The following is a 14,273-nucleotide window of genomic DNA, read 5'->3' on the forward strand; positions in this document are numbered from 1 at the left end:
AAACTAAATACATAAAAATCACAAATTTTGTCTGAAATGCGTTTTATGTGATAAAGTATGCAGTGTTCATTTGTATTCATTCTCACCATTGTTAACTTACTAAGTTACAGATATCTTCTTTTTTTACCGTTATCATGTTGTTTTTCTAACTTGATATTTGAAAAAAAAATCCATTTAACGAAAGGGTGTGGAACTTTTAAGATCTGGATCCTAGTTGAATGCATTTATATTTATTAATTTCAGGCAAAAATAAAAACAATCTAAAATGAGTAAAAAATAGACTATTCAGCTAATAAAAAAGTATTCCAGTAGTTATATATAAAATTGAAATCTACATGGAAGTATTATATGGAAAAAATATTAATTTTTTAAAAAAACTCATAATAAAGCTTCACAATTATCAAAATATGATTGAATCGTTTATCGTGGAATTAGAAAGCATCCTTTTTGAAGTGTTATTCAATTAAAAACTGTCGAGCAGTTGTAAGAATTGTGTAGCATAATACGAAGTAAAATATATGCACCAATGTAAAAACAAATGCTAATGTAACATGTAATATAGTATTTAGTGATTTTATGAAATTCAAATCCATTAGAAAAAATGTCTTTTTTTTTTACAAACAAAAAATTCATATTCTGTATTATTTCAAATTAATCTATTTTCATTTTATGGGTAATAGGTAGAGTTAAAATATTTTTTTTTCCATTCATACTAATTCATGACATTCTTTCTCATTCCTTGGTGAACATTTTAGTTAAACTTTAGGATGTTTTTTGCATACATTGATCAGTTTATTGACACAATGAAGTTTTCTACTAATGCATGGAAATTTAATAGCAGATAGCTTTATATCCTCATATTCTCTACAAAATAAAAGTCTCTTTGAATTCAAAATTCTAACGAAGATTATATAATTCCATAAATAAATATAAAACTATCTAGATGGGGTTGCTCTTCGGCGGCCCCATCAAGTTTCCCGAATGACCTCTGGCTAAGTCGGGGCATCGCACAGTATATAATTCCAGAAGTGGGAATGAAAAACCACGAAAATGCAAACATCAACTGATTGTCGAAAAGTAAATAAAAATTGCAACGATGATCTGCTCATTTGGAATTGTCAGATTATCAAATTGTTGTCTCCAACTTTTACAGTCATGGTTATACGAAGAATTCTTTTCTTGTTTCGAGGGAAAACTTTCCGTGTGTATGCCGTAAAAGACAGTGTGGAATTAGAAGATATACATCCCGAAAAAAATAGATATATGGCCATCAAAATGGCATGGATTTAATATCTCTCACAATCTAAAACTTAAAAATTCTTCATTTTCAGAATCTTGAACAATATATTTAATAACTGCTAGTAAATGGGTGCATAGTGACTCGTAATTAATATTTATAAATGTAAGAAGACTTATAATAAGTTTTTCAGTCATCTAATCTTGTTTAAGGAAGATTTTGGCAGTCTTTTTAGCATTTCAAAAGAAAAGAGTAAATAGTAATAAATTTTATTTCCTGAACGCTCATAATGGAAGAAATGTTCTATATTTTATAAATTATAGTGATCCCTGAAGGATTTTTTAATAATATTGAGGTGGGCCCCATGATACGTGAGATTAGTGCGATAATGGTGCCGTTGATAAAAGAATGATTTCGGTTATAAATTGCTTTAAAAATTATATATCTCCCCTTTATGATCAGAAATCTTATTTCTGTATTGCACCTTCAGTGTGTAAATAACATTAAATATATTGGGAATTTATAAAATATTTGCGTTTTATGTTATTTTAATTGCAACATAACAAATGCAGGATGAAAAAAAATAATGAAAAATATATTTGCAAAGAAAATAAATATATTCAAATAACAGCAATTCAGATATTACTCTGACTCTGTGTACTTATCGAAATATATATATTCAAATGAATGCTAATTGAGCATTGGCACTGCAGTAATGAAATGTGAAAATTTAGGAAATATTTCAAATTCTTAAAAATCACTGCTATTGAATATTCATGTTGTGTGTTGGGATTACGATATTTTAATTCATTCCATTGTCAAAATAACAATCCGAATCCTGCTGCCATAAATGTATTATTGATTACACTAAACTGTCAAATTGATTTTTAAACATTCTTTAGAGGAAACACATAGCCAATTGCACTAGTTGCTCCAAATAAGACGTTGCATTTACAAGATCAGAGTTAAAATCTATAAAGAATGTATTCCAACTCATTTTAATTAAAATAATTTTATGTTTTAAATTCATAACATCGTTCTTTCGATTTTTTTTTCGATTCGATCAACATTGTTTTGTTACGGCATTATTTTATTATTATTGCTTTATTACACAGAAAGATGTCTAAAAAATGAATAGCCTTGACAAACTTTCCCTGTGCAATAAAGCAAATATGCATTTAAATATAACCGCAGGGTAAAAGTTTTGCGTTTCAAGTAAAGTTTGCCGCTTTTAAATGCGGAAAGAAAAAAAAATGCGTGACGTTGACGTCCCCCTCCAAGAGTTATGACCTTGTTTTGTAAGAACAGCATTAAGTGACTCGAATTATGGAAGTGAATACTAAGTTATTACAGCTTTTGAATGGCAAGATATTATTCAGTTAATATTTTTACTGAATTTTGAAGGCAGTCAATTTAGATTTATAAATGTAAATTCGTTTTTCAGAAGAAACTTATTCTCGACTAATGCAGTTTATTCTTTTTGTTCCTAGATTATTTATTCTAATTTATTATTATTATTCTCATTATATTAAATATATTTAAAATAAAAAATTATCAATATTACGTCTTCTTTACATATTTAGAATTTTATTAAATATTTGCAATACTTTAAAATAAGTATTAAGCTATATATATATATATATATATATATAGAAAGAGAGAGAGAGAGAGAGAGAGAGAAGGAAAGCAAGAATTAATAGAATTCAGATACCCTTTTAGATATCTTAAAATCCATCAATGAATATAAAACCGACATCATTTATTAAAAAATTCAAAATATTAATATATAAGTATAACATATATGTCGTTCATTTCTAAGCGCTACGTTAAAATGAGGAAACAATGTAACTCATTTATAATTTTATTATGCAAATATATCTACAGAACTGATGATAAAATGGTTTTTCTTTTTCAATAAATAGATGAATCATAAATAAATGTTGAAATGAAGTCCAGTGATGTATCCTACAATTTCCTGGGCAATCCCGTTCTAATGCGCTGTTGTATCCATTTGAGATATTTGGATACTCTTGTGTAACCTCCCGGAAAACCTGGTTTTGCGCATTCCACTCCAAACGAAACCACTCCAACGACATACCAACGATCATCTTGTAGATCCATCAGAGGTCCGCCGGAATCACCCTGCAAAATGAGTAATGGAAAATATTAAGCTGCCGTCAAAGATAAAATTGAATTAAATATACTGAGCATGAAAATCTTTTGAGATGGAATCAAGAATTAGATTTTATACCCTCTATTTCCTAGATCTGATTTTTGGGGCAAGCGTTCACAACAAAGTTTCTTGAATGTTAAACTATTGTTTTGAGATTTATGAGAAATTTCAGCTCCAAGCAAAAAAAGTGTTTTTTATATTAAATTAACATTATATATATATATATATATATATATATATATATATATATATATATATATATATATATATATATATATATATATATATATATATATATATATATAAGAAGCATTTTTTGCATAGCAATGTGGAGTCGAAAAGGAAAAGTTTCTGCGAATAAGCAAGAAATGCTGAGGAAATGAAGAGTAAACTATTTACTTATATAATATTTCAGTAAGTGCACAAGTGTGCACCACCAACAACGATACAGGTCCAGTAGCATCTAGCAAGTAATTAGTGTATATTTTTTCGAAGATGGCTGGTATTCCGTGAACAATTGCAGCTGCAACTGAAAGTTTTGCAATAAAGTTTTTATCAGTGTCATTGGAAGTCTGGTAGACACTACTTTTTTCCGCCCTTGCACTTACTTACACCTACTTATTCCATCTACATTTTTCATTTCCGACACCATATTTCGATACAAAAAAAATGCTTCCTTATATGTATTTTATCTACTCTTGACGTTTGGCCCATATATATATAGGCAAGATCTCTGAACCTCTGATCTAAGGTAAATCAACTAAAAGAATATTTCATTTCAAATGAAAATTATTCCGTTGCTCAATTTTATTTTTTCATTACTGCCAATTGATTAGAGAATAAAGCAGTTTGTTCATGTTTAATTCCAAAGCAATTCACCAATTGTTTTGTATTTTTTTTCTTTTTCACATTAATTAGAAACCAATTCATATACTCACCCCGCAAGTGTCCTTCCCACCTTCTAAAAACCCTGCGCATATAAATCCATCCGTAATGCCCCTTGGGAATTGCAGTCGGAACCCGAGCACTCTGTCATTCAACAAAGCATCACACTCCCAGTTAGAGATGATGGGAATGGCGTGAAGCTTTCTTAATAAGTCACTGGATGGACCATCTGTACGAGGAAATAAAAAAATAATTTTTACCTTGTTCGCATGTGCCCTATTTTGAAAAACTGAGAATAGTAAATGACTCATCTATTACACAGTCACAGTTTCCTTCTGAATAAAACTCAGATTTTAACACATTATATAACAGATACATAACGAGTTTTTTTTCCTTCTGTCCTAACTATGTTTCTTTTTGACATAGAAACCGTGTAATGCTAGATAACAGTATGGTCTGATTTATTAATAGAATCTTCTTAAATTTTATAAAGTGGGAAGATCTGCAAAATTGTCTTTTTCGTGCATTGTTATATGCAGTTTCGTTTAAGGAAATCATACCTTTTGGACTTACAGCGTCTTATAACAGCTAACGGTTTGAAATCTGATCTCTGGCCCGTCAGAAATTTGATTATAAAATACATGGAAAAACTACCCTGTCAGCTGCACTTTTTTAAACCTATTGAATATTCTTAAGAAATTACCTGATTCTGTAGATCCCCAACCAACAGCTGTAGCTTCTCTTCCCGCTAAATTTATGAATTCAGAACTCAAAGGCAAGCAGATAGGGCTGACATTTTCGAGCCATACATCTCTTGATAAAGTTAGGACAGCTATATCATCATAAAATTGATCTCGCCTGTATGTATCCGGTACATATATCCGATGGATGCCATATCTATAACCTAGATTCCGATCAACATGTCCTATCTTTGCTACATACAGAGACGGACTATAAAAAAAAAGAATTCATTACAGTTTTGAAGTATTTGGTTTAGTTAGTATTTTCATTTTGATTATTTGAATTTTTAAACTATTTAATTGTTATAAATATTGAATAGCGTTAACATTTTTACATCTAATTATCGATCTTAAAATCCCTACTATTATTCTTCCATTTACTGACCAACCATTAGAAGATCGCCATTTAGCTCATAATTAAAAGAGAGAGAAGAAAAAAAGATAATATATACATAACTTTAGTGTAAGGAACATGCATTCTATACTAAGAGATGAATTGTATACTTTTAAATTGTGAAATAAATCTGAGATTTTCCTCTAGTGGCAAAATTGAGGATGACACTTGAGGTCAATACATCTTCCTCTCCACCTCATTAGTATTGAAGCTAGGTTTTATCATCTTAACTGCATTATGTAAGTAAATCTTTTCATGATGATAGACAATGAGAAAAATGGTGAGCTCTTTTTTCTAATCGAAATCTCTTCTAGAAGAGAGAAAAAAGTTTTAAGCTGGAATCAATCCCTAACACAATGACACTGAAACCTTAATTGATATATTGTTGAAGGATTAAAATATTTAAAGTGTAAAAACTAAATGTCATAGTAAATCACTATTGATTATCATTCTTATTTGAAAGGCTACAAATGTACATTATAAGAAAAATCGAAACTCAAGTAAAATTGAAAATAGAATGTTCACGGTGGATTATCTGTTAAAGTTACAACACCTACTGGATATAATGATAAATACAAAAACAAATATTTTGAATGAATAATATATTAGTACTTTTAACTAAGCTAAATATTCTGACTCTTAAAAAATTTGTGACTGCTGGTAAAAACTAACATAAAAATTTTAGCTCAAGGATACACAAAAAATAATCATTTATATTGATAATGATTTAAAATTGTTAAAAAGTGGATTTTTAAAAGACTAATAAATGTAATAGCATTACGATTGAATTTATTATCTTTTCGCATTTTCTTTGCTAATAATAATTTGTCTTTAATCAAATCCTGACGTTTGAACTAGCTTTCGTTTAATTTCGATGATCAAATACCTTGAGGTAGTACATTTGTTAGCAGCTGAAATAGTAATATGAGTTTTATAATAATCTATAAATTCTATTATCTTTGAATCATACTCTCTTCTTTTGAAGCAATGAGCAGCGGATAGCACATGTCTTCTAGTGATCATGGAAGCTGAACATTTATGTTCGAATAATCCATATCTATCCCGCATAAAAATTGCCACCTGCAAAAAAAACAACACCCGAATATTAATAAATTTTCATAATCCAAAATTAAGGAAAACAGAACTTTGAAAATGCAAAGAAAAAGTTATAACTTCTTTATTAGTGGGACTTACCATCCAAGGCCAAGCCCCTTGTCTTTCCGTTTTCATTGCTGTTTCGAGACCTTGTAATGCACTGACTTTACCACATTCTGTAAGAAAGAGGTAAGATGTGCTTCTTAATGTATTAATGGAAGATATTTCTATTAGGCAAATAAAACGCCTTTAAATATTAATAGCAGTTAAAAAAAAGTCTCATAATGAATGAACTAAATTTGAACAAATTTAACTTCTTATTTTCTCATGGTTAGTTTATTTTTAGGATTTTATATATAATACATATTTTATTAGGACTTTATTATAATTAGGATATCTTATTGCAAACTTCAAATTCATTATTTTTAAAAAAAGATTATATATATATATATATATATATATATATATATATATATATAATGTAAGCATTCTATTTTTAGAAAGCAGAAGACAGTTTCTATGACGGTGAAGAGACTTTGATTTTTTTTAAAGTTCGTTTTATTCTCTCCCGAGAAGGCAGGCATGATTTATTTACAGAACAGAACGCCATCTCATACCCCCGTATCCGTGACCATTCTGGTCACTGAACGGTTTGGTGGGCATGTTACGGGAATTTTATTTAATTAACAAAATATTTACAGTAGGAAAACGAAACAAAAATAACTTTTTACAGAATTTACAATTGTATAAGAAATTATATTGAGATGAGACCATTTACATAATTTTTCAACTTAGAAATATAATTTGTATGCGGACAAAGCACGTCCGCTCACAGCAACAGATTAGGCAATAGAAGTGAGGGAAGAGAGAGAAATTAACTATCCCTCGTCTTAAGTACCATACTTTGATAGGGAAAATATGTTTCCCAGTGTTAATATACAATGATATTTAGATAGGGATTTTTTCTACACGCTCGCGAATCAGGCAAGGGAAACACAGGGATCTTTTTTAAATGAATGTGCTTACTGGACATTTTTCTATCCTTTCACGCAGAAAGTGGGAACCGCTGACGAAAGCATTTTCACAGAACTTTTGTTGCATTAGTTAAATAGAAAAAGTGGAATGGGATCAAGAAATAAGAGAACATTTTAGAATGATTTTGATATGGGCTAAATTAAGATAAAACTTTAGAAATTATTTAGAGTTGAAATTAGATTTTAAAATATCATTACAAATATATGCCCTTTTAATTCAATTAAATTTTACAAATTTTTATTAAGCAAGAAATTTTATTTAGATGTAGATATTTCCTATGTCGATTAAGATTTGCTATTGAAATAAATCAAAGAAGTCAGACTAAAAATATTTATTTTAAAAACCAGGCACAAATAAAATACTTCGACAGGACAATATTATATTTCGTATCAATCGGACGTACTTTTTGAAACAACAAGCGTGAATTGCTTTCACATAATCCATAAAAGGATTAATTTTCAAACCATTTAATTCAATATAGCTCTATATTTATTTCTTGAGCTTTTTGGATATGGATTTAAATGTTATTATTACATTTAAATGCCATACGGACATTACATACATAATTCGTCCCAAAAAAATGGAGCAACCTTTCATTTCCTTAAATATATAGCACAATAGGCATAAATTACAGTGTTTGATTAAATAAGATCGGCAATTGAGTAAAGATAGTTGGTTTGTGATGAGGTTAATAGCAGAAAGTTATTTTTTTATATTTTTCTTATAGTGTTAAAGTATCAATTAGTAAATTATTTCGCTTTCATTTGTCTACAATGTTTCGCATTTCTTTACAAAAAAAATTCGGATAGATATACTTATTTTTAAATTTAGAGGGACTATTCACGGAAGCATTCATTCAGGAATGCATATTTATTCAATACAGAAAACTGTCATATTTGTCTAGAAATAAATGATCCAATCATCATGCCTTCAAAGGAATATATTCACGCACTTTTTTTTGTCGTGTAACTATTTTAAGCCAAATTTTTGCGCTGTAGCTTCTGATGGTAAAGACCCCTGAGCACACGAGGGCAGAAGTCTGACTTCTAGCTCAAATGAAGATAGTACACCACACACTCGCTTGCACAGCTTCTTTTTACAGGGAGGCTCCTTCACACACCTCAAGAGAACAACCATGCCCGAACCAGGACTCGAACCCGGAACGCCTAGATCACCTACCATTCATCACGTATATTATTGCACTTTAGTGTTTTATATAGCGATAGATAATTATATTATCATATTCATTACGAAATCAAGCAACTTTACTGAAAGAACAAGTTATTTTTTTTTTCACCTTGCTGTCCATTTTTTGGTGTGGTAAAAGTTTCAATTGACGCTTCTTGAGTTACTGAGCCAGATGGTGTAGACCTCGATGTAAATGGTGGAGGGGATGGTCTTTTCTCAGGACAACATACTCTTTGCTTCCCATGGTATGTGAAACCACAATTTTTGGGTGGATGTTCCAAATCTCTCAGACGTGCAGGAGGGCATCTGCTGAACTCCACGCATTTGGTGCCGTTTGGGCAATCTTGATGGCTTAGTCTCAAATGATCTCGCTCTGGAAAATCACATATATTCAGCCTCTTTTTAACAAACATGTGTTTAAATAAGTGCTTACAAGTCTGATTGCAATTGTAATATTTATAAAGAATTCCACACCCTTAAAAATGTTTACTTATTAGTTGGATTTTTGATATTAAATACTCAGCAAAATCATGAAATAGGAACGTATTTGCAACATTTACGATAAATTTTAGTATTTCTTAAAAAGGTAAGCAATTATTGTTTTCAGTTTCTTATAGCTCAATTTAAGTATCATTGTTTAGTTTCCCACTCTCCTCAGTTGACTGATTATACACAAAAAAAAATCATTATTAAAATCGGAAAAACAGTTTAAATAAATTAGGCTTACTTACCTAGTGTTACTAAGATGGAATGTACATCACAGAGAAATTCTCATAGAAATATTTGATGGATTATTTCATTCATAAACTTATAAAAGGATAGAATAAAAAGCGGGAAGAACACTTTTAGCTTCATCGTAGATTTCTGATGATATTGAATAAAATATGAATTATTGTCGAGGGTGGCAAATTCAGACAGCAAAAGGAATACTGATGTTCTGATAAGCAATTCTCAAGGACTTATGTTTCACATAAGTTTAGATAATTACATTACACACATTCTTCAGTAAATCAAGCAGCTTTATTCACCTTGTTGTCCATTCCTTGGTCCGATAGAAGCTGTAACCAGCACCTCTTGAGTAATTGGTCTAGATGCTGTAGGTCTCGCTGTACGAGGAGAACTGGATGATCTCTCAGGACAGCATACTCTTTGCTTCCCATGGTACGTGAAACCACAGTTTATGGGTGGATGTCCCAAATGTCTCAGAAGACCCGGGCGGCATCTGCTGAACTCCACGCATTTAGTGCTATCTGGACAATTTCGATCATTATGGCTTTGCCTAGCATGACGATTCCCTCCTATGGTTGAAAATAGAAATTGTTGATATAAATATGTATTTACTAATCTAATTACTATGAAAATGTCTGTAATAGTCACTAAATACATACGAAACTTTTGAACATTAACTCTTTTCTTTCCCTTTTTAAAAAAGGTTTTTTTTTGTTGTTGTTGATTTTTATTTCGTATTAAATATACCACATAATTTATGAACAAAACTGCGAAATGAGGGCGTATCTACATGTTTTTGTATACAATATTTAATACCTTTTTCTATGCAACATTCAAAGCACCCTATTCATTCAGTGAATTCCTGCAAATAGAAAAAAATATATTTTAATTGCTTTCTCAGATGTTTTCCTATACTGTCTAAATGTAATTGAATAACAGTAGGCACATCTGAGAAAATTATGTGATTGTTTCAGATTTTTCGAAAAATATTTCCTGGACAATAATTTCTGCAGATAGAATCTAGGCAAAACTCTTAACAGATTTATGCAAAAAAGGTACTCATGAAGCCGCAAAATATTTTGTTCATAATCTCCAATGTAAATAATTGATAAAATTTAGCAATACTTGTAAAGATTGCATGCATTTTCTTGTTGTTCAGTTTAAACATCATTATCCTGTCAGTATTTCACACTTCTGACTATGCTGTTTACGAATTTTTAAATTCATTAACTTATAAAGGGACAGAATAAAAAGAGGGAAGGAGTCTTTTGCCTTAATCGTGGACTGTTGATGGCACCAAATGAGATGTACCTATTGCCAAATTAGATGGGAAAAAAAGATATTGATGTCCAAAAGAAAAAAAAAAGATATTTCTTTTAGATAGATATTTTTTTTAGATTTCTTTAAAACATGTAGCAAAAATCAAAATGTTTTAGATTGACACTGTTTTCTCTTCTTTCAGAAGAGAGTTGCGCCACTAAAACTCACAACCACCACCACCACCACCAGAAGAGAGATATCTCATCTTAACAAAAGAATTCTATGATAGGAATTAAAAAAACTCACTAAATATAATGTATTGAAAAAAATCTTATCCTCCAACGTTGATTTGGCTTTTTTCTTTGCTTTTTTTAAATTAGTATAAAAATTCCAAGGTGGGAAAAAATTGATTTATTTGAAACAGATTTCTTTTTTGAAACAAATAAGAGATGATAACAGCTGTAGAAATAATTTCTGAGATCTTTGATTAATGGAAAAAGCTTAGAAGCAAAATACGAAACTATATAGCGTTAAATGTATGAATAAATAAAATATAAGAGAATTCCTTGTATGTGGGTAATGCTGTGTCGTTGAACTTTGACAAAATATTCTTTTTTTAAAAAATTGAAAAGGAAACTTAAAAATGGTTCAGTAAATCAATTGTTCTTATTTAATAATCTTCTGCGAAAAAGATATTAAATATAAAATATTCTTAAAAAAGATTTAAAGTATCGTTTAAGGAATTGGAAGCTTGAATATGTAAACCTAAACAGTATTATGCGATTTATGTGTCAATTTTAAAAGGAAGTCTACAAAATGAGTAGTTGTCTTTTATTTTTGATCTCCAAAAAATAATTTTATTTGACTTATTTTTTATCAATATTAATAGCTAAAATCATTCAGAAAGTGTAATAATGTTCCACAATATACCACGAGAATACTATTTAACCATATATTATTTTCTGCAATTAAATATGCTAATAAAAACATTCATCGCCCTTAACGGTGAACTTATCAAAAACAAAAAATTTTTTTTTGAAAAACAAAGTTACCATATTAATGACTAAATTGAAAGCCTGAATGAATGAAAGTATTAATATATTAACTTATTTTCTACTTTGGCGTATGTCTTTTTTTTTTCTTGTATATCCCCAGTGGTTTTGAAAAGGTTTATTTAAAATTTTCCATTTGAGATTTCCAATTTCTCCTTATTCGTTTTTCAGAATCATTTAAAAGAGAAAAATTGGAAACTGCGGTTTAAAAAGTTAAGGATTATACAAATATCTATACATAGAGCAACCCTTATGTGAATGCAATTTGATTATTTTTTAAAAAGGATATATTTCTAAATTACCTCGCATATTTTTTTAAATATAAGCTTTAATTGCTTACTTTTTATTTTATTTGGTGGACTGTATAAAGTTTACCTTTTTCGCAGAAGTTTAGTTTATTATTAACACAAATCTGTCTTTCTTTATTGATAACTTATTTGATACGTCACGCACATGTATTTTTTTTGCCCATATATTTATACATCCAGTTACATCAAAGAAAAAAGACAACAATATTTAAAAATGTGCACGTTTCCAAATATTTTTCTCCACGGCTTGATTCTGAAGCTAAAACTTCATTAAAACCTTAATTTTGTTGTATTTACCTTGCTAGCACAACAAAATGTTAAAAATTTTATTAAAAACGTACTTATACTAAAACCTACACAACAAGAAAAAGTGTGCCAAATCTTCATATTTTTATTGTTAACTGTCGTAAAAAGCAAAGCTGAAATGATAGAAGTAACAAAGAAAACTATTTCTGTTTCATTTCAACAATAAAATATACTTTTTTCTGAAAAGTATTCAAAATATTTTTTGGAAACTAAATAGGAATAAAAAAATATACGGCAAAAAAAGCTGGTATCATTGAAAAGATATTTCTTAAGATGAAGATTATGTAAAAATCCTTTTTATGTAGTAATAATTTATCGCTTTGTATAACATCTTTATAAGAAGTTAAAAAGTTTTAAAAAAATGATAATATATCAGAAATACAAATTATAATTTATCTATTTAAATGGGAAAGGTTTGTAATGATAAACTCACCAAGACTCTATCTTATAAAAATAAATGTTTTTGAGAACATTCCAATAAATAAATAAATAAATGTACTCCAAATAATGAAACAAAACTATAAACTTAAGGAATTTTTCTACGAAAATTGATTAATCATGACTAAATTCTTTTCAAAAAAGTCCTTAAACTTTCTGAATGCCTTTTAAACTATACGAAATATACTTTTATGAACTATATGAAATGCGTGAAAATAAATATACATATACTGAATAAAAAGCACTTTAAAATGACATTTAAAAGAAAAAAAATTCAATCCTTATCTATCATTCTATTCATTTAAGTCTCACTACGTGATGATTTTTTTATAAATTTATAGCTAATTCAAATAAGGAATTCTCAAAAGCGTTTTACTTCTTGATCTATTTCAATGATAATTTCAGTTTAACCCTGAAAATGCATTTTTCTGAATTTTTTTTATCTGTTTTAAAAATTTAATTCGAAATGATGTAATAGAATGATATAAATAATCATTTAAATGCCATTAATTTCAGTAAAACTGAGTTATGCTAAAAATTTTTTAATATCCAGCTTTCTTTTTTCAAAAAATAAATGATTTATCTGGTTTAGATTAAAATTTAAACTCGGCAAACGCACAACAACAACAAAAAAAATGACATTTTGTTAAAGAAAAACTGAAAAAGAAACTAACGATGTTTAAAAACACTAATGATGTTTTAAAAACAAAAATCATAAATAGTAAACATTATTTACTAAACATAAAATTTCAATCAATAAGTTAAAATAATATGCTATTTTGTTTATTGTTTTAAGGCAACGAACCCAAATCAGTTTTTAAAAAAAAATTACAACATGAAGATTAATCCAATCATCATGAATTACTATAATTACTTTGCAAGAATATTTTTGTGTGGAAGTTTTAAGTCACTGAAAATAAAAGTAATAATTAAACCACTGTAAACTCTAAGCATATTTCATTTCTATATTACGGTAAAAGTAAAAAATAACTTATAATACGCCAAATTGATTGGTTTAAAACAGCAAGTATATACAAGTGGAAATAATTAAAGTAATACGATATTTCATAGTACAAGATCAGAGATATACAAATCGAATAAAAGGGGGGAAAATATTATTTCACGGAAATATAACATTGGCTAATAATAAATTTGAACAACACTTACTCTGAGCGAAGCTTACATCCACTAAATATAAACTCAACAGTAAAGTCAAAATCTTTCCTAAGCAGGAAATGCATTTCATTTTTACGCATTAAGGTATCCGAATACGTTCGGAGCACTTTTTTTGAAAATTATCATATAGAAACAAATTAACATGTTTTTTGACTTCAGTTTATGTGTACATAAGCTATTATAAGTTAAAATTTGCAATAATTTTTTTTAGTTTTAGAAAATTGGTAGATATATGGTGAATTTTGAAGAAATTTTAG

At 28.7% G+C, this 14,273-nt stretch overlaps 1 protein-coding gene across 1 annotated transcript; it reads right to left on the bottom strand.

Moving 5' to 3' along the window:
- Positions 1–3,091: 3,091 nt before the first annotated feature.
- Positions 3,092–14,086, bottom strand: LOC129962960 (clotting factor B-like). The gene is made up of 8 exons (XM_056076963.1): positions 14,008–14,086; positions 9,776–10,045; positions 8,857–9,120; positions 6,624–6,700; positions 6,400–6,509; positions 4,999–5,246; positions 4,349–4,524; positions 3,092–3,379 (listed from the first exon to the last, which is right to left on the bottom strand). The coding sequence occupies exons 1-8, from the start codon at positions 14,084–14,086 to the stop codon at positions 3,203–3,205; spliced, it is 1,401 nt and encodes a 466-aa protein (XP_055932938.1). The 3' UTR covers positions 3,092–3,202.
- Positions 14,087–14,273: the final 187 nt, after the last annotated feature.

Source organism: Argiope bruennichi, chromosome 3 (genome assembly GCF_947563725.1).
Source record: "Argiope bruennichi chromosome 3, qqArgBrue1.1, whole genome shotgun sequence".
NCBI lineage: Eukaryota > Metazoa > Arthropoda > Arachnida > Araneae > Araneidae > Argiope > Argiope bruennichi.